The 22,223-nt window shown below is 38.6% G+C and overlaps 1 protein-coding gene across 1 annotated transcript; it reads right to left on the minus strand.

The window, feature by feature from the left end:
• Positions 1 to 1,018: 1,018 nt before the first annotated feature.
• LOC125294016 (LHFPL tetraspan subfamily member 4 protein-like) lies at positions 1,019 to 18,831 on the minus strand. Its single transcript, XM_048242323.1, has 4 exons — positions 17,665 to 18,831; positions 6,397 to 6,633; positions 5,368 to 5,384; positions 1,019 to 4,939 (listed from the first exon to the last, which is right to left on the minus strand). Exons 1-4 carry the CDS (start codon positions 18,068 to 18,070, stop codon positions 4,889 to 4,891), a joined length of 711 nt encoding a protein of 236 aa, XP_048098280.1. The 5' UTR covers positions 18,071 to 18,831; the 3' UTR covers positions 1,019 to 4,888.
• Between the last annotated feature and the right edge of the window lie 3,392 nt (positions 18,832 to 22,223).

Consider the following 22,223-nt stretch of genomic DNA (forward strand, 5'->3'; position numbering starts at 1 on the left):
CATGGTCTATGTTATTTTTTTTTGTTCTGAGATATACAGTACATCCTTGATAACCACACAAAAACATTAAATAATGTGTGGGCAAATAAATAAATAATATAGATTTTTCCCCTGGGGGTTATAACATTCTTTATTCATATTTCACCTCTCCTCCAAGCTCCCTCTCCCATGAGAGGGTGGGGGAGGGATGTTCCAGAGTTTTTTTCTAATTAATTAAAATGTTTTAATACTATCGGATTACATGTGAATTCAAATGTAAAATATCCTTCATCTGATTGTTTAAAATGACAAAAGGGTCAGTGGCGAAAGGCCTAAATAGTCTCTCATATGGGACACACCTGTATGGTGCTACTACACAACTACATCCTCCATTAGATTTGTGCCTGGAGTTCAATTGCACAAATTGATACATTATAGGCATGTAGACACTGTTATCTTAGCAGATGAGTAATGACCCAGTTCTGAGGGGGGTTGTCTGAGGTGGGTTTTCTAGGTGGGTGTCTCCTAACAGTTTATGAAGACTTAGAAAGTATTTCTAACTATTGTTGTTTACTTTTCTATGTGTCTTTCCAATGCAATCTAATAATTCTGTGAGAGAAACATTTCCTACATGAACCTTGAGTGGCTGAATCCATATTTCTGGAACTGATTATTAACATTTATCTAGGTTTGAGCATGCATGGCATATAACTCAGATTGGAGCGCAGGTGATTATTATTAGAGAGAACATTCACAAGAAATGTGACCTGAAATATATTTAAAAAAAAATAAATAAAAAAGCTTCCAAATAAGGATGCCTGTAGGCTAGATGCTACTCATAGATGTGCATTCACAACGCACTGTGGAAATAGGGACTGAGTCACAGAGAAAGAGCCATACAGAATGTTCCCCGGAATCCTCACATCATGACAAAGATGGCAAATTGCCTTAAAAAACGGAATGCACTGAAAAAGTCAGATATTTGCATTGTGAAAACTGAACCATACTGTATATCAGAATACACCTAAACAAGCACAAGTAATTCAGTATGCTTTATTTCATCAGTGCATGTTTGTGCCATTTTTGCCCGTTTAATGAATGTGCTGTTGGACATCATCAATGTATCATAAAACATTATTATAACAATAATTTTCATTACTGAATGCTCAATTCATAAGATTTTTTAAAAATAATTCTATATAGAAAATATGTCCTTGTCAGTAATACTGATTTTACATATCTGACTATCACAATTTTCATGTCAAAATTGTAGACATCAATAACATTGATCCATTAGAAATACCAAGAACTATAGGCAAAAAGGGCAGAATCCACAGAAAAGTATACATAAAAAAGAGTTACCCAGGTGGAATATGCTGCACTAACCCATTGTGTATTGTTTACAGTTGCATCCTATCAGGTAAGATTTACAGGCATTTTCGCTGACGACACAGGTCTGACTACACAGCTTTTCCATAAATGTCCAAAATATGGCATCAAATTTGGGTATGCTCAATTTATTTCTTCCAGAATTGAATCCTTTCCATGTTCATATCTAAATGTTAAAATTGAACCAATGTCTCTGATGGAAATATGCCATAGATGGTGGCAAAAGGGCTCAGAAAGCCTTCTGTCTTTCACTGCATTTCCCAGAATCCTCTTTGTCATGCTTTTGTGCCCACTACCACCACCACAGAAAAAAAAGTCTTCATCCATTCAGATGCCACACACAGCTGGGAATAGTGGCACTCGTTAAAGCTGTGTTGCAAACAGCAACATGGCCTTCAGGTGACTCCCTCTCACCCCTGCTATAGTCCCTGAGGCACCAATTACAGCGAGGCTTCCAGGGAATGGGTTCATATATCCACTGCACCTGGCCCTTTGTTGTTTTCAAAACATTTCATTTTCAATTTACAGTACATATTTTACACACAGTTATCACCCACATAAGAATTATAAATGTACTAGAGAAAAGTGCCAGGTTTAGATATGATTTTACTTCAACCAATTCAAAAAACAGAAAAAATATCAATACATTCTTCCAAAGGCATTATGGGAAAGGAAATGACATGTTCGAGTGCTTAAGTAGATGAACAGTACAACAATTGACTGAGTTCATAGAGTTGTGTTAAATTTATTAAGTAAGCTAAAACAATTGGTCCCTGTCTTACATGACAAGCCTAATGTTTATGTGTAAATATAACCATTTTAATGGATGAAATGGTTTTATCTGTCAAATTTGAACCACAGGTTTTGGTTTTGTTGTGCTGTGTTGTGCTGCTTAACCTGCTTAGCTCTCTTAGAAATAATAATAATAATAATAATAATAATAATAATAATAATAATAATAATAATAAAACATCTGCAGAGGTGAGTAAAAACAATCATATACTGTAATACACACTGAATAGCATAAACTGGAAACTGTGGGGGAAAAAAGGTTAAAAGGTTGAGAGTGATATCCTCTTAGATCAAACTGGGATACATTTCGCAGATTTGTGCAGCACTTCATCCTGTAATATACTCATATGCTAAATCTATTTTGATACAAAATCTACACCATAACCATAAAGAACTGCTCAAATTTCATAAACAAAACAAGCTTTATTTCCCTTCAGTGTTCCTTTTCAAAAAACGGCCATACTGATATATAACATATTTGGCTAAATTGGAGGGTGTCATCATCTTGGTACCTCATCCGTTGAGTAACACCGGGCACTTTGAGTGTGTGTATACAGTAATTAATTTTGTAAAACCATCCTGTTTGGTAAGAGAGTGATATTCATCACAACATCCAAACTATTTTGAACCAAACCAATACTTCTAAAAAATCCTCTAATTCTACTTGTTTGTAAACTTTAATTCATCACAATACAATCATACACCAACAAAATGAATGCTAATGGTAACACACATATATAAGGTATGGCGAATGGTGTATGGTGACCATTTTCTTTAAACATACACTACATATTATGAATATAAAATCAAATAATAAGGGAAATACTTAAATAGAATGTTTAAAAGATTCCTTCCAAAGCCAATGGGGAATCAGAGGGCTGATTTTGAACACACTCTGATGCTAACCGTACATAATAACTCCTAACAAGACAGAAGACCTAAATAAACCTCACACTTTTGTGATATTGTTTCCGCAATCTAGATGAGACATCACCAGCCTGAGATGGAGGACGAGGCCCACAGTGCATCAACCAAGCACAGTGTGAGTGGGTCTCTGGGACAGAAGGTCACAGCTACCTCAAAGGTCATTCAGCGAGGGCCCAGTTGCCCTGGACCCTCAGATGAATGCTACAAAGGTCAGTCCCCAAAGCCTGAGTTAAAATGCAGCATAAAGGGCGTGCCTCGTTTCAGACCACATCACCATATCAGCAACACAGCAGATCACCTCATCTGGCTAATATAAAATTGGACAGAGCCATACACAATTAGGTTAGTGTTTGAATCTAAATTGGACAGAGCCATAACGTTACACAATTAGGTTTGTGTTTGAATCTCTGTATGCTTGCTGTAACTACTGTTAGTTAGATGCTAGGTTTTGGATGACCTCTACTCACGTTGGATGACCTCTACTGCGACTTCTCATTAGTCACGTTACAGAGGCTATCTAATCGGAGAGAGTCCGACTGCTCTTGGGTGTAACAGAACACTGAACTGTTCTACTTGATGAGCTCTGTGTAATGATGATGACAAAACTGTGACTTCCACCAGATATTCTGGACAGATATACTTACTATTTGTAATGTGGAGCCACACCGAATATGTGATATTCGGATGTATATTACAATATACAGTATGTCTGAATATCAACAGAGATATACTAGACACATATTAGAATATACAGCTGCAGACAACAATGTAGCAATTAGGTTTACATGTAGAAATCAATAAGAGTGTTGAGCATCCAAATCAAATCTGACACCTTGTAAAAGTGGAGTTAGAAGAAATGGTGTAGATGAAAGCAGCAAAGGTGATAGGCATGATCAGGTTTCAGGTGGAAAGTCAGCGTTTTCCCAATTGATCCTCATAGCACAGTTTCCACAGACTGTGTACCCTCATTACAAAGTGCCAAAATCACATTTGGCCCTGTGTGACTGACTTCACTGAATTAAATGCAGTCACTGCTTCACCTGATGTAACTCAGACACTTTCCTTAGCTCAAGACAATAGCTCCTTCAAGGTACAGTATAGTGAGTTGAACTCTCTGGTAAGACCAAATAATTACTAGTCATTTGACTACTGCTTTGAAATATACTTGTGACTTTCATTTGGAGAACATCTGGCAAAAAGTGACATTGAAACTAAACTTAGCCTGACACCAAATGGCCTGAAGTTAGGCTATATTATGAATAATACAGCACATGCAATGTCAACTACTCCCCAACACACAGCTGAAAGCCAATGAGCAGTTTAACAACACTCAATGAAAAGGACAGTTCTTGTCAAAAGTTCCTCAAAATCTCATCCAATGGTGGAATCTGACATTTCAAAAGAGATACAAAAAGTAGTCTACATGTAGAAAATGTTTCTGTCCAATATGCACAACATAAACATGTGTTGAGAACTTGAGAGAAGTTAGAATGCATCAGTGCTTGTCACAGTTTGGAAGCATGGAAACATTAACTAGGGATGAGGAGACTTTCCCAGAGGTCTTGAGTTTACAAAGCTTCAGTGAGTTGTCATACTCCATAAATATATACAGTACATACAGTTATCCAATCAGTTTCAAAATTGATGACATTTACAATGCGCAAGACTGACATCCTTTAAAAAATATAGCAAATTCAATGTACAAACAGATTGTGGTACATATAGCCTCCTCATTAAACCACAGGCTGGATTTTAGGTGGAACCGTAGGAGGACATGGAAGTGTTGCCTCTGGGGAACCCTTCAGTATCTCGGCCCAGTAAACCGAGGATTTCTTCTGTCCTGTACCTCAATCTGCAGACACAAAGAGGACATCAGACTGACAAGATAGCAACCAAATTCAACAGCATGACAGAAATATCTATTTGTCTACATGGGCACTATGGTGCAGATACAGGCAATTTTCAGATTCAATTCTATGAGATGAGTTTGTACCCATAGGCTAATTTGAGGAAAGTGCTATGTATTAAGGAAGACAGTATACTATAATGTGAAGGATAGCCATGTTCTATATAGCACAAAGAAATAAACATGAAAAAGTGTCACCTTAAGGAACATAGAGAAATATTACCTGCACAGTTTCAGTTAAACATGAAGTATTCATTTTGCCTCATTCATTTGATAACATTTTATCTGATGACTCATGCGTGTTAAACTAGGGTGTGTCAAACAGCACAAATATCAACATTAATGAGCTGTGCATGCGGTGACAACAAACTTACCCTAGACACAGCCATGTCTGTAAAAAGAGAATGGAACATTTATGTAACAATTGTGTATGTGTCAGCAGTGAATACACACATCTGCTTTGCTTGCTGAGGAGTGTTTGCACATTAGTGTATTAAAATGATAATTATTCAAAATATAAATGCAAATGATCATGTTTTAAAAGTCACATTGCTTATTCAACTAGGGCAAGGCTCTGAATTGTCTGTAACAAAATGCTGGTCATAGATTCAGCAAGAAACTCAAATAAGGGGGCTGACTAGAGTGAGGGAAAAAAAACTTATCCCCATGGTGGGTAACCATGGAAACCGTCTCATTATAGTCGAGTCGTGATGTTAATTTATTAATATATTTTTGCTCCATTCTACAGCCACCACAACCTGTACTCTGGGTTTAGTGATGCTCAAAACACGTTACATTCACATTTTCCCCAACATTTGGAGAAAAGACCAGAGGAAGAAAAGATTCTGTCAGTGTGAGCTCAGAGTAAAACAACATGAAGCCTATACAAACATGCCGTTTTCTGCAGTATATACCTATTGTTGTTAGAAATCGTGTTTTATATTTCTCTTATGGTGTATCATCATCTTATATACTCTAAATGACTAACATAATATGCTGTGTAACATGTGTAAGTCTACTCTTATAGAATAAGGTCATCTACGTATATCCCTTTGAATTGCATTATGTCTGTAAACACTATTTATAGCCACATCTTGCAACCTGTCTAGCATTTGACTATATTTAGCAAAGGAGATACAGGACATGAAGTATGCTAAATACATAAGCTTTTCATAAAACCTGACTCTTGCCATTTAGCTGGTGCAATTGTAGCTGTAAGAATTCACCCTGCACATGGATGTCATTTTCTATGCCACACTCTGACAGTATTCATGGGTTTCTTCAGGTCCCTTTCCACAGGTGTATTAATCAAGCACCATGCAGTCTGCATTGATAATCAAGATGCTTGATTTTATACACCTGTGGAAAGGGACCTGATGAAACCCATAAATACTGCTGTTTACCTTTGTTTTCAGTTCTGACTTCCTCGAAGAAGAAGTCACTCTGTCGGTTTCCCAACACAAAGGCCAGGAAAGAGAGGATGAGAGCATCCAGAATGCCAATGATAGCCAGGATGTAGGCCCAGCGCACGGAACACCTTCCCAGGGTGTACTTCCCTGTCTCCTCCCCGCACAAGTCTCTCACCACCTCAGCGTCCCAGCCATCAGGGAATATGATGCAGCCAAACACCAAGCACACAGCTAGGAGAGAAGAAGAGGAGATGACAGACAATCAGTGGCCTGGAGCTGGAAGCAAAAGTGACCATAATCATTCCTCATCTTTATGAATCATAAACCCACAATGAAATACAGAGGTCCTCAGACTGTGTATAATGGCTAATACTAATCATCATAAACTTGATTGATTGTCCACTAAAGAATTTTACAAGATGACAGAACCATACCATCACACATAATTACTATTTGACAATGTCACAGTGACCCTTGTGAGCTTGTCTTGTTATCTTATTTACAAGAGTTAGCCGGATTATTACAATGAAAGCTCCCTCAGACGTCTCCGTTGTTTATAGCTCAGAATATATCCCATTATTATTTGGGGGCCTAGTGCCAGGGAAGCTCAGAGTCCCTGCTGCTTTTGCTCTGCTGTGAGATCCATGGGCCCAGAGTGGAGATGTTGACTTTTTTATGCAAAATACTGTTTCTCTGTCTAGATTTGTTAAGTATACCCCTATTTTCCAAGTACATGTGTTGTGCTTTGTGGTTATCATGCTATGTTGGTTACATTAATATCCACAAATCCACATATTTTAAATCCATACCCCTTAACAGACATATAAAGACAACATATGCATGGTCAAAGGATAGCTGATTGTGGCAGCACAGTGACAGTATGGTGGTTGAAAACTTCAATTTATTTTAAATGAAGAATCAGATGAATTCCTGATATGATAGGCCCCTATCACATGGCTCACTATATTGCAGGATCTACCCTAAGAAGGATTCCCTTCAAACATTCATAAGAACGTTTACATAATGTATTCATAGATTCATCCCCATGTGTTTATAGGTGTCAACGCTTTTGTATGAAGAAAAATGTGAATGCTCTGCCTCACCTGCTGACACCACACCCCTTGCAACACACACACACACACACGCGCCGCACGCACGCACACACGCACGCACGCACACACACTGCTGAGTTTACTAAGTCGTCTCTGCTGATCCTGGGCTAATTAAGTGGTGCAAGAGGACCCCTGATGACAGTGGGGTTATTGCTGAGAGAGACAAGTTCTCTACATCGTGCACTCATCTGTCAGCATGTTTGTAGCAATGGAAGATCAAGGTTGTGGCTGTTTTTGTTCTCTCCTTACTTACTTAGTTATGTTTAAAATTAGCTGGAAGCTACCTACAGTATATCATCCAAAGTACATTCAACATTTTGGATCCACACCTGCCACCTTGGGAGTCAAGGACATGCCTTCTCTCCTTCAGACAGCCAGAGGGGGTGGTCATTTGGCTGCATGGCCTTGGCATCACTTTTAAGTAACAAAATTGGGCATCATAGCCCCCAGTTTGTGAAACAGGACATGCAAAGGGTATCCAAACTGTACAAGTCCTCTTTCGTTGTCATGGATGGTTCATTATCCATTGTCCATTCATTGTCCATATTATTCAACTCTGGATTTGTAGATAAAGAAGACAGGATACTTACTAAAATGTGTTTTTCCATGACTGATGAGCCATGGCTACTTGGGAAAATGTCATACCTCAACCAAATCACTAGCAACAAGGTTCTCAGGAACAAAACACAGCTCATCACTCAAACCAGCATTTCAACTGATAGAAAGGAGCAAGTTCTCACATGTAACACGATGTATAATATAAATAACAACAAACACATGGAAGTTGAGTACCAGACAGTTTACACGCTAGCCAGTAGGACACTGCTAGGTGTGAATATGTGATTTGAGACATGACCATAGAGGCTTCTTTACATATTTTACCCATCCTCCAACAAGTCTAATTAATTATACATATGACCGACTCCCTTGATGCTAACGTGTTTGCTACTCATAAGCAGCATAAGGGAAGGCTGTACTCCCTCACAGGGGGGACACCAGTCCTATCCTGACAACAGCATTTGTTTAATTGTTAGATTTGAATTAGCACTTCTTTTGCCATTTATGGGAGACCCCCTTTCATTCGGGCCTACTGGGTTTCCCTTGGTAAATGCAGGGCACAGTGCAGTGTGGAGTGAAGCGATGCTCCCCATACAGAGCTGCTACCCAGCTGTAAATCTGCACATATGCACCCTCACTATAGCTGGCCCGCAGGTTGAAAATCGATGCTCCAAAAATATCCTCTTCAGCAGAGCGAGAGGCAAGCGCTTTGAAGTTGTTGTCTTTTTTCCTCCTTCATTTTTATTTCCCTCTGTACCCCTCCCATCAGATATCTGTGAACTTGCAAGGGAACTTCAAAGGCAACTGGGAGAGGAACAAGGTTAGAGAAAGAGAAAGAGAAGGTCTGTGTGGAAACAAGAGAAAAACAACAGAGCTGAAGAGGCTAGCAGCACAAGTGCTGGCCCACTTTCTGCTATTTTCTTTTTTTAACATCTGTTCAATTTTGACTTCTTCAACAATCCATTTCATTTTTAACATCTTGGCAGTACAAACTATAGAAAATGGCATGCATATACTGTATGTCTATCCATATCCATACAATATAGCATATCTATCAGTGCATCCATGAAGAGAATCAAGTTCTATGAATATATTAGTTATACTTTTTATGATACTTGTACTCTAGTGCACATTGCTTGTATTTCCACAAAAAAAAGAACTTGTTTCAATAGGAGCTTTGACAACATTCTAAATCACATTTTTACTCTGATCACTAAATGTATCATAACTTCTGAAAAGGATATTTGTTCAAATAAGGTTTTGTTAAATCACCCACAACATTCACTGTATTTCATACACTCTACATTTTTCTCTCTTCTGTAGACAAATATGCCAGAAATGGGTTTTTATGTGAATTAAATGAGATTTTTTAAGATTTTTGGATATAAATTAGGAGATGATTTTTAGAGACTGCACTCTACTGTATCAAAATTACACCGTTTTATAGAACTAGTTCTAAGTAAAATAATATAATATATTCAAGAAATGTATATTTTGTGTATAAGCACAGGAAATAGAATGTTCGGTACAGGCACCAAAGGGTTAAGGAATCGATCCTTCACCCAGATTGAAATATCCATGAGGCATGCAGAAAACCGGGCAGAAATAGTAGTCATGAGGTGGGAAAGACAGGTAAAGTTGAGTATCATACCCATAACAGTGATAGGCAAGTTTGTGGGATTTCACCTAAGGAAGTGGTGTAAATGGAAAACAGAAGTGGTCCAAGTACTGATCCCTGAGGTACACCTGGTACATGGTGAGCTGGTGAGACTTTGATACCTGCCTTTGCCAAGACACATTGAATGAATGCCCTTTGTGGTAGGATGCTTTGAGGAAGGTAAGAGCTTTCCAAGATATGCTTAGCTCAGAAAATAAAGTAAAGCATTCACTGTGCAGATAAAACTGATGATTTACCAGAGGCTTTAGCTACTTTCAATGCTTCAGTCACAGATACACGTAAAACAATGATTTCGGTACAATTACCAGTTTCTTGAAACCAGACTGTTCACCTAAGTAGGTTGTTCTGAAATGGGAAATCAGAAACTTGATTGAACTTCTTTTTTCAAGAAGGGAGACAGGTAAAGTTCTAAATTGAGTGTACTTTTCTTGAGTAAAGGTGTAACCCTTGCTTGTTTGAAAAAAGGGAACTTAATGAATGAGTTAATGAGTTAATAGTGTGTGTGTCCACTGGCGAAACAGTGTGGACTGCAGTAGAGTGGATGAAATGAGATCATGAGGGCATGTTGTTGGATGACTTCGCTGAAGACATATAGAAACATCTTCCTCATTAAGAGGAGAGAACGAATCCAATGATGTTACCGTATGTACACAAGGTAATGCCTTTTTAAAGGCTTAGAGAACTAGGCACATAGCAACTTTTCAGTGAATTCATCTGTAGACAGTGAAGTAGTTGATGGGGCAGCTGATGATCGAGAAGAGACGTGTGGCTTTTCTCTGGTAGAAAGCCTTTTTAGCAAGTGGATATATGGATGAAAAGGTCATTGGCATCTCAGTTATGCCATTTTCTCTCAGCAGAAGTTGTTTATACTGTAGATACTGTTAGTGAGCCATTGATGACTTCTCTATATATTGCCCTGTCCTTCCCTTCCCCTCTACAGCTAATGTGTATTGGCTTTGTGTGATCATGTAGCTAATAAAATTGTATATGGAACAAAAATTTAAATTAAACACGTTTGTTTTGAATTTTGTGTTGTTCTTTCATGATGTGCTGTTTCTTCTACACTGCAAAAACTGCTTATCTAATAAAATCTAACCAACCAAGTCTTTTTTAATCTTATATCAAGATCAAAAATTTAGTTGGTATTATTTTCAGTATAAAGAGACTTACCTAGCGCTTTCTTGTAAAATCATTTGACTTAATTTAAGAAGAGTTTGATTTTTATTTTTAAAGAAGTCAGTGTTTCCCACAGATTTGAATTCTATTTGTGGTGGTAGGTTCAAGGTTAACTTGAATGCAACAGTTTTTAACAAATTAGTGCAGCACGGTTATGATTCCAACCAGATTCAAACACAGTTTAGTACAACCAGGAAAATCATTGTGTGGTGGTCAATGTTGATATTGTGGTGGGCTGCCACAAATAAGTCAATGTATGGGAAACACTGGAAGTCTTATCCTGAAAACAAGCAAATTTGTCTGCCAGCACGTTAAGCAAATTTGTCTGCCAGTGTGTTGAGTAAATTTGTCTTGATAAGTAAAATAAGTAAAAATAGTAAAAGTGTTCTTAAAGCAACACCAAAGAGTTTTTTGTAAAATAATGTGTCCTGTGTAAGTCTGCCAGATTGGGAAGCGGATCTGTAGTTCGATGGAATGAGACATAAGAAACTACAAATTTGACTTTCATCTGATGTCGCAATTTATCGTACTTTCATAAACGCATGCAACATATTCTACCTTGTCTGTGGACATCGTTATTTGCAAAGCCAGTGCTGGATAAACAAATAGCGTGCATGCGACAGAGAAAAAGTTATTTTGTGTTGCTTTAAATTAAGTCAAAATTATCTTTCCAGTAAGGTAAGTCTCTTCATACTAAAAACATTACCAAATAGATTTAATTTGATCTTAAAGGTGCTCTAAGCGATGTTGGGTAACGTCACTTCTGTTGATGTTCAAACAAAACAGAGAGCTATCACGCCTCTCCCTCCCGTGCAATTGAAACTCTCCTGAATGCGCATCTCGTCGGTAAATGGTTGGAAAATGTTGTTAAATGAATTCACCGACAAGATGCGCTTTCAGGAGAGTTTCAATTGCACGGGAGGGAGTGGCAAGATAGCTCTCTGTTCATTTTAGTGATTTCCCAACGTATTTGTGTTAATACCCCTTCCAATACCTGAAACAGCCTAATTAACGATAATACAGAATTACATAGTCCACATTGTCTATGGGAATCCCCTTATTAAGTGGATTTGTAAGGAATGATCTAATACTCTACTTGCCTGGTCCTGGTGCTCTCCTGTCATAGTGCCAGGGGCCTCACTGAGGACAGGAGTGGCAACATATTCCTCCTTTCACCCCATTGACACATCAGTGGAAACGGATATGGTTCTGTACACCTGCTTTCTGCTCCACTGACACTATATTTGTCATGTTTCGGGGGGAATAAAAGCGGAAGCACATATTATTTCATCCCCAGAACATGTGTTTCTAATAGCAATTTCTCAGTCCAGATCAACCTTTATTGCTATGTACAGTATAGTCACAGTCTGATCTGTGACAGTTCACAGCTCAAATACAGCACTGCATTTCAGCAGCATCTTATACGTCAAACAATTCAATCTGCACTGAACATATGGATATCAAAATCTAATTCTTTCCATGTTCTCACTTCCAAAATCACAGGGGAGACGATGCAAAGGTGGGTCACTCGGATGCATTATTCAGCCACTGTGTTATATTTAGCCAGGCCCCAGTGACTTGGAATTATTTATTACATTTGATAATTAAAACATGTCAGTCTCTAGGAGAAGACACAGGCTGAAATCTTGGGAAAGAGAAAGGGAACCACTCGGGATTCCCTTGGAGATTAGCTCTCCCCCTTCCTTTCTATTTTTAGATGGAGCATACTGCAGCACCCCGTTTCAGAAGATTACTGACACACGTACACGTGCACACGCGCACACATACACATGCATGAACGCCCACACACACATAAGCACACACATGTGCATGAACAAACATACTCATTCATTGTGATAGCAATGAAGATAAGCTTATATCAACCACTATGCAGACAAAAAAGGCATTTGTGACCTTTTTATGACATGTATTGATAGTATACAACTGGAATTAACATGAAGTAATGACTAGTGGACAATCCAACCAATATATCTTACTAATTTAATTAAAAAATAATAGATTTATTCAGGCCAGGCAATAACCCTGCTCCCATCCCCCGACAGTGATTATAGAAAATTGCCACCCTAGAAATGAATGTTCAAATAAAACAAGCATGCTATAAACATGCACATTCTCTCCACCGCAGCATAAGCCCATTTGCCATTGAGCACTGCATCGTAGACAGGGAGGGAACAGTACACAATCAAATTGATCTACAGTACAGACAACAAATGACCCACAAGACATTCCATTCCATGGGTCCATATGTGGCCTGACCAGAGGTGGTGATTATTTGTGTATTTATAAGTATTTTCCATTTTCATTTGTGACTCTAAAGGGGGTATTGATCCACTTCATGGACAATGTGCTCTTTTTTATTATTTATAACAGGGCATCAATGAACATTTTCCTTCTTGTGTAACTAAATCCGGGAAATAAAAAAGCAAGCTTGCTATTCTTACAAAACCTAGTTGATATTACAAAATAAATTTACATTTTTTTATTACAAAATAAAAACAGAAATAAAAAAGTCAGAGTGAAATAAAATTAGGGATGTTCGGTTTATTGACACATTCAGGAAGTGAATCCTGTAATCACAAGGAATTTCCTTTGATCAACAAAACAAAAACTCAGAGTCAAGGCAAACAAGCAAACGTGTATGAGTTCTGCCCTGACTTCCTTTCAAGCAAAAGTGTGTGGGTTCTGCCCTGACTTCCTTTCAAGCAAGTGTGTCCATTGAAAAACTGTTCAATATTTTATAAGAACAAGGTCAGACACAAGCAGAAGATGATAAAATGGCTATGTTATGGGAGAAAGTGTAGTGAGTGGGTTGACCAGTGAGCCATGAAAAGTGGACTACATTTCCCACTCTCCGTAATGTTAAAACATATCCTTTTACACTTATCCAAGAGCATTTTTGGTGATTGTAATTTTCTTTCGAGGGAATGTATGAGATGGAATCAGGCACAGATGATTTAGATGTGATCCACAGAGCATACAATGAAATGATGAACTGTTTAATGGACCCACTTCCTTGAAACTCTGCTGTAAAATATTATGCTGAATCCTCCATTTGGGTGAAGTGAGTGCTGTGGTATGGAAGAGTGCACAGTGCATACTCTCTCTCTCACACACACACACACACACACACACACACACACACAGACGAAGAAGAGTGCACAGTGCATACTGGAGAGTGCATAAAAGCTCTTAGCCTAGAAACAAAGAAAATGCACACAGTTTTTCAGCACCACATGTTATAGTACACCATTTGTGTACACAGCTTTTCAGCACCACATGTTATAGTACACCATGTGTGAGTACACAGCTTTTCAGCACCAGATGTTATAGTACACCATGTGTGAGTACACAGCTTTTCAGCACCACATGTTATAGTACAGCATTTGTGAGTACACAGCTTTTCAGCACCACATGTTATAGTACACCATGTGTGAGTACACTGTACAATGTTTTCTTCAGCATTCTCACACATTATCACACCTGTAATGATCTGTGTGTGTGGTCACACCTGTAGTGATCTGCGTGCATCTTAACTCCCAGTGCCCTCATGCAAATTTGACAACTGATATGAAGCATGATGCTATTGGCCTTGATAGCAGTCAAGCAACAAAAATCAATACTTGGCACTCAGCCACACACTATAGACAGTCAAATGGAGGTGAATTAATACTTAGCCTCAGATGTGATGATGTCTGGCACTCAAGAGCCATTCTCTGGATACTGCTCAGTACTCCAAATAGAGAGAATTAAATACAATTTTAGAGCCGCTTCAGGACTAGTGTCTACTTTAGAGCTCACCAAAATGTCTTGAACAAAACTATCTGATGAGGACATGTCCAAGTACTAAGACACCGTTCTAACTTGGACAAGGATAATCTTAAATTAGTTTTTCCTAACAGTGTTTGTGCTGTGAAAGTTCAGCATGTTTAGACAGTATTTGCTATAAAAACCTTTCCAACCGCCAAGCTGTTTGCCTTCCTTACTCTGGATTCATTTTACACATATGTTGCAGTACAGTGATCCCTAGCAGAAATCCAGGTTGGGATCCAAAGCTCACTGAAGCTGACAGTTTTCTGGCCTTACCTCTCTCAGGTCAATCTAAGGGCTCCAAAAGCAGCAGGGATTCCCCTGAGAGAATGCACGCTAGGGTGAGCTCTGGGAGTGCTGGTCTTTCCGAGAATTTGTAATGTAGAGCAAAAGCGTACTTTTCCCTGACTGTCAAAGCATGTAGTTTTTGCTGTGTGTGTGTGTGTGTGCATATGCGTATGCGTGTGCGTTTGTGTGTGTGCGTGTGCGTTTGTGTGTGTGTGTGTGTGTGTGTGTGTGTGTGTTGGGGGGCTGCAAGACCATTGGACTATGCCAGCACAGAACGCTTTGGATATGGAGAGGAGCATCTGGCCCTCTTTGCCCTTCGCCCCAGTCCCACTGGTGCCTGGCAAGACAAAGACTAAAAGGACATTTCACACAAGACTAAGACTAAGACTAAATTAAAAAATAGGTGACAAAATTAACTCTCGCGTAGCTTAGCATCCACGACAACGGCTCTGACAGCTGATTAAACCATCATCTCCAGTTGGACAGAGCGCCAAAGTCAGTTTCACTAAAGGTATAGTCAGCGATGGCACAAGAAGTCACGTTTGTTTGTTTATGTTTATATTTAAATTTATTAACAGACGCTTTTGTCCAAAACAATGTACATTATATTTTAACCAAGGACCATATGAAACACACCAGAGAGGTAGCTCACCCTTCCCTTCGGCATTCCTAGGAAAATTTCACACAGGGTTTCGTTTTTGTTTGGGGGACAGGCTGCCCCTTCTTTGTTTGTTTCCAGTTTTTTGGAGCCTGGGCTGCCTACTGAGCTAGCCATGAGGAGATGACAAATGTGACAAAAATGCTTGAAATCGTGTTGTACAATCGCTGACTGCACCTATAAGGTGCACTGCCTTTATAGGTGCGGCCCTCCCTCCTGTTGGGTTAAGGTAAGGGTTGTGCACACAGCACACTGATCAGAGATGCTATTGCAGTTGGAGTTGAAGTTGAAAAAATGGATGATGATGGCACTATCCCTAGCTCTGGTAATGCATGTATAGAATGTAGTTGTAGTTCTAAGCGTGTGTATGCATGCATGAGTAAAATAGCTTTGGGTTTCAAATCTAGTTCAGCCAATATCATTATTTTAGATATTACTGCACTAAAAAAGAAGAATTAACTCATATTGTGGCTATCCCCCTTCGGCATAGACAGCTGTAGTGGCCATAGAAACTTAGTGCTATTAACTGCACTCACTACATCTGTCTTCTGACAAAGCTACCCTTAGGAAAGCATAAAGGAAAACCTATACTGTGCAGTTTGTGGACCATAACTTGTCACCACTGACAAGTTTTTCTTTCTATTCATACTATTATAAATAACAGAAATAGACTAACGGCAAGAGTGAACTGGACTGAAAGCCACATTTGGATATTTTTTGGGATGTGCTCATCTCTGTTTATTTTGATTCGGTGGTCTTTGGCCTTGGTCTTGGCTTTCAACGTGTGATTCCTGCTGGTCAAATAGCAAGAGGTGTGCAACCTCAACAGTGTGATCTTTTTATATGTTAACAGGATGTTATTCACCATTGTGTCAAATCCATGATGACACTCAACATATTGTTTAACGGGCTTGTCTGTGTGGCTAAATTATTTATTTCTGTTGGATGCTTCTTTTTCATGTTACCGTTGGTCTGAAGAATTGAAAACATGTAGTTGAAACCTATAATATAATATATATTAATAATATTAATATGTTTATTTTATATAGCGCCTTTCACAAACCCAAGGTCGCTTTACATGTATTTTACATGTTACAATAAATAGCGCTATAACGGACTCATAGGGTCTCTAGAATGTAGTACACTATTTGTCAATGTCATAAAGTACATTATAACACAAGGATAATTAACACATATTGTATGTAATATCATACTGTATATTAAAGCTTAGCATGACACCTACTTGGATTACATTCAGTGGCCATATTTGAAAGCCAGACAGCAGTTCATTTTGTGCAGATGATGTGAGTAAGATGGTGATTATAAAGTCTTCTGATTTGATTTGTTGATCATTATTGTCAACATCATCATTATTATCACCTTCACCTTCATCATAGGTAGGGATAAAGCCAAATTCTCACAGAGCGTGCTAACTGCACCAACACTAACTTACTGCAACATCTCTGTTTGCATGCCTGTCAGTACACAAGCTTACATCATTCCTAAAAAAATACTTCTAAATGTGAAGCATGGAATGTTAATCCACAGCAGTTCTGTGCAAGATGGTGCAATAGATCAAACACATGCTTTAAAAATGGCACCATATAATTTCTTCAAGGTCCAATCTGATCATATTATGTTGAAGCTGACAATACCGCTAGATAATTCAAAGATTTTATTGCATGCCCTAGACTCACTGATGACTCCACACTGACAGCAGCTATGCACAACCATTTTCACCAAATGCTGACCACATTTCCCTGGGTACCAAGTCGTTGTTTAGCACTGACATGAAACACATGGCATGTGCTGGCTGCTGCTTCAACAAGCATAAATGAATACACCTGACCGATAGTCCATCACCAAAAGAAATCAATATAACACAGCATGCTTGCTTTATTGTCTGTTTCGATTAATGTGAACAACAGAGACAAGAAATGCCACGATGTTTTTCATTTACTCACCACAGAGAAGCTGCATCCAAGCACACGTCTTGTAGACAGTGGCGATATTGCAGAAGAAGAAGAGCGCCATGCAGGCGATGCAGCTGAGGATGAGAACCATGGACAGCAGCACGAAGAAGGACGCCGCTTTGAAGGCGCTGGAGGGGATGGCGCTGAAGTCCGAGATACTACCCTGACAGGTCATCTCCTTGCTCGGGGGGCCAGCCCCAATACAGTAATGAAATAAGCCGAAGTGGCCTGCTTGTGGCGTGCTCAAGCTGTCGCCAATCCAGTAGGGTTGAGCGAAGACCACCACGTTGATGATAGCGAGGCATATTGTAAATATCGCCCATAAAACCCCGATTGTTCTGGAATTCCTCATATAATTCTCATGGTATATCTTAGATGCTTCTTGCGAAGGCAGCATTTTTTCGTTTTCTTATTAGTCCTACACAGACTCGCCCGTGTTTTCCTATCTTATCTTGACAGGTTCTCCCTTGTGTACTTTCAATGGCTTTTGGTCTTCAAGTGCTGATTTAGAAATCAATGCATTTAATAGCAAATTGTTGGAGGTTGCTGCCACTATTATTGCTACTACTACTACTACTACTAGACTATATATATTATCCATATAGTGTAAGAATTGGTCTATAGCTTCAATAATTTAAAACCTAGGCTATGCTGAATTACGAAGGGAAAAATGTAGTCGCACAGTAGCCTAATTTCACGTCGATGCGTAAAAGCCCACGCTAATTTGCCACTACAGATGATATAAAAGAATAGCTTTGCAAAATGTTAGTCTACAAAGATAGCGAACATCAGGTACCGAATAAAGGAACAAATGTCTTTTCCACGTCACCTTTTTCTAATTAGGCTCGTCAATGTAGTGTTTACCTTTCATCCAAAAGAATACCGAGACGTGCCGTTGTGCTGCCCTATTTGGGTGCTGTGTCCCCCATTCGCAAATAGCAATCTGAACCGCAATTTAGGCATCCATGGAAGGCTTTCCTGAGATATTTCCAATTTGTCAATGGGAAGCCTGTGATGTTTTATGCTTGTCCGTCGTAGGCTATGTGTGTTTGAGCGTGTCATTAGCATAAAGGCTTCTGTCGAGCTATCGACTTCAGTGACTCCATTATTGTGGTTTGAAGTCTCTCTCTCTCTCTCTCTCACACACACACACACACACACACAGGATGATGATTGCTAAGGCTAGATGATGACGATTCCCCTTGGTTACAATACGATGATGTAAATTCAATTAGCCTATGTCCACTGAATTATATGGGACAGATGTAAAACGTAGGTATGAGAAAAATAAGTCAGTGATATGGACAGAGAAAGAAATAGTCATTATAATCAGATTATATGGAAATATTGGTAACAGCTAACCTACTTATTTTGGGAAATATTGATACAACTTATAAACGAATGCCAATAATACATAATTTTTTTTTTTCAGACTTTATGAATGGTTTATAACCCTTTTTGGACGTGTTTATAATGCTTTATGAATACTGGGTTCACAGAAAGTCTTACCAAAACATTTAGATGGGACATGCACTACAAAGCATCTGGCACTACAATGCCATCCAAATATTTTTCTGAATTAAACTCACCTACAATGGCATCATTAATTCATCTGGAGACAATGATTAATACTGGGTAACATATTTAGGTGTTTTTGTACAACATCTGTCTGAAAAGAAAAACTCCAACTCTCTTTTTCATGTTTATGGCTTTCACATGGATCCATGGACTTTCTGCCATGCCATTATGCTGAGTACACTTGACATAATTAGATATCTTTCAATCACTTTGGTAAAAAAAATGAAACCTGGCACCATGGCAGGTTTAAATTTACAATTGGATTTAAAGTTAATGTAGGCTGGGTGGACTCCTGGGAAATAGCCTTATCAAACAGCACTCCTCAGGTTAATGTATACCATACCACTGAAAATGTATAATAACTGACTGATAGAGCTATCCAGTGTGGAAATTGACACCTTTTTAGTAGAGCTCCCAATTGACTGCAGATTTGCAGACAGAATTGCAGATACTATGTAAATCCTTCCACTTAATGGTTTAAATACATTCTGAATTCTTCAATAAATATGTCAGTTGAGGTTCTGTCCTAGGGGCCATTCTTTAAACACCAAAAAGCTCTGATACACAGGACAAGCTAAATTACTTTTATTTGGCCAGCATGATTATAAGTAGGCTACTACTGTATAAACCTTAAAGTAGTAACCTTGGAAAGTATTTTGTTTAGTGATGAAATGTTGATTTGGCCCATTTAATTGCTAATAAGAAGAGTCCAAACAAAGAGTCCTTTTCCTTCGGTAATGTTAACTCATAGATGCGCTAGGCCTACTTATATTTCAGACAATGTCATATGAACACTTGGGCATTATTAAGTCAGCTTCTCTCACCCTTTGAAACAAAGAAACCTTTCCCAAGATGATGAATGACACCCAACTGCAATACCCTCCACCCGCTATTGGGGCCAAGGGTGATGAGCAGACTTACCTATATCATCAGATTTTACTGCAGGTGATGCAGATATCAATGGACTTTTAACAATCTCCTTACCCTTAATAAGTAATAAAGTAATAATAACAAAGGACAAATAGATGTTTTTAATAGGACCTTTGGTTTAAAGACCAGTGATGGGACAGCATACACTTTGTATTGGGGCTCTGCCACTATCATGGGGCAGCCGTGGCCTACTGGTTAGCGCTTCGGACCTGGAACTGGAGGGTTGCCGGTTGGCCAGCATGATTATAAGTAGGCTACTATAAACCTTCTTGTGTGCTTCACCTCACTGTGTGTTCACTGTGTGCTGAGTGTGTTTCACTAATTCTCAGATTAAGATAAATGCAGAGACCAAATTTCCCTCACGGGATCAAAAGAGTATATATACTTATATATACAATGAGAGATGGCACTGAGTGTCTTCATTTATGGAAGTAAAGATCAGCTAAACTAGTACAAGCCACAGTGGATGGAGTGGTCTTTCAGAATAAGAGAAAAGCAATACAATTCTTCAATTAAAGGACAATTCCGGCGCAAAATGAACCTAGGGGTTAATAACATATGTGTACCGAGTTCGTCCGTTCTCTGGGATATGTTTTCATGCTAATTGAACATGACCAGTTTTACCACAAACCGCTAATAAGTGTTTAACGCTAGTCTTCGGGGCACACACAAAGTAAAAAGAAATCGCTATTTCTATACCACTAACAAGGCTCAAAATAGCACTGCACTTCCACGGTAGCATAATGAGGGCCATACATGTAAACATTGAGAACTTTGTAAGTGTGCAGACATTAAAATAGTTTAGAAACTTTGTAAGTGGGTGCAGACAGTTTATTAACACATAAATGTTTAAAGAAACATATTTTTGTATATCTTGTTCACAAAATATACAGGCTGGCACCATCTCCTGGGAAAACTTTCAAGTCCGCGACACTTTTGACAATTCAGCTCACGTTGAAATCACACTATGATGCGACATGACTGTTGACTGTTACATTTATGATTTAGTCTGACATGCAAAATCTGCAAAATGGTCCTTGGTGTCAAATTCCAACGAAAACCGTCGCGAAATTCAGGTGTACCTTCTGTTACGACTTGTTTTCCTGGCGATGGGGGTCCGTCAGATGTACCTTCTGACATTCATGTTAATCCCCATCGTCAAATATAGACGAACGGAAATAAATGTCCATCAAAGGTGATGCCGTCACGTTAGACTAATGATTTGTTTGAAATGATCTAAAAACAAAAATCGCAGACCATCAGAGCCATAGGCTACCTTAGGTTACTTTGATCTTGCATAATTTTATTCAACTTTGGTGTAGGTTACGTAAGGTAAAATAATAATAATAATAATAATAATAATAATAATAATAATAACAATAATATCTAACTAAACTAACACGCATATTTCTGTATTGCGACCATTGTAGCCTACAGTTGTAACAGCGCGTAACAGTCGTTTTACTCTAACACAGTCTCAGGGAGTGAGACTGTGTTAGTTTTCCCAAGATGGTGCCTGCTTGTATACGTGAACGGTACTGTTTCTAAACTATCTGTTAATAAACTGTCTATACACTTACAAAGTTCTCAATGCTTCGGTTTACATGTAGGGCCCCTCATTATGCTACAGTGGAAGTGTGGTGCTATTTTGAGCCTTGTTAGTGGTATAGAAATAGCGATTTCGTTTTACTTTGTGCATGTGCCCCGAAGACTAGCGTTAAACGCTTCTTAGCGGTTTGTGGCAAAACTGGTCGCGTTTGATTAGCATGAAAACATATCCCAGAGAACGGACGACCTCGGTTCACATGTGTTATTAACCCCTAGGTTCATTTTGCGTCGGAATTGTCCTTTAAGTCAAGTCAAGTCATATTTATTTATATAGCACACTTAAACGCAATGCAATTGACCCAAGGTGCTCAAATAAAATAAAATAAAACAGTAATTAAACAAAATATAAATGACAAAAAATAAATAAAAATACAAAAAATATTAGTAATGATAAAACTGAATATGATTGTAGATAAAGAAGATACGGTTACTCA

The sequence above is a fragment of the Alosa alosa genome, chromosome 4 (genome assembly GCF_017589495.1).
Source record: "Alosa alosa isolate M-15738 ecotype Scorff River chromosome 4, AALO_Geno_1.1, whole genome shotgun sequence".
NCBI classification, from domain to species: domain Eukaryota; kingdom Metazoa; phylum Chordata; class Actinopteri; order Clupeiformes; family Clupeidae; genus Alosa; species Alosa alosa.

What these genes read in the sequence shown, in the direction of transcription:
- LOC125294016 (XM_048242323.1), bottom strand. Translation starts at nt 18,070, where the DNA reads ATGCTGCCTTCGCAAGAAGCATCTAAGATATACCATGAGAATTATATG. An exon ending in TTGGATGCAGCTTCTCTGTG is followed by an intron (nt 6,634 to 17,664) that starts GTGAGTAAATGA and finishes CTTCTCTCCTAG; the next exon opens with CTGTGTGCTTGGTGTTTGGC.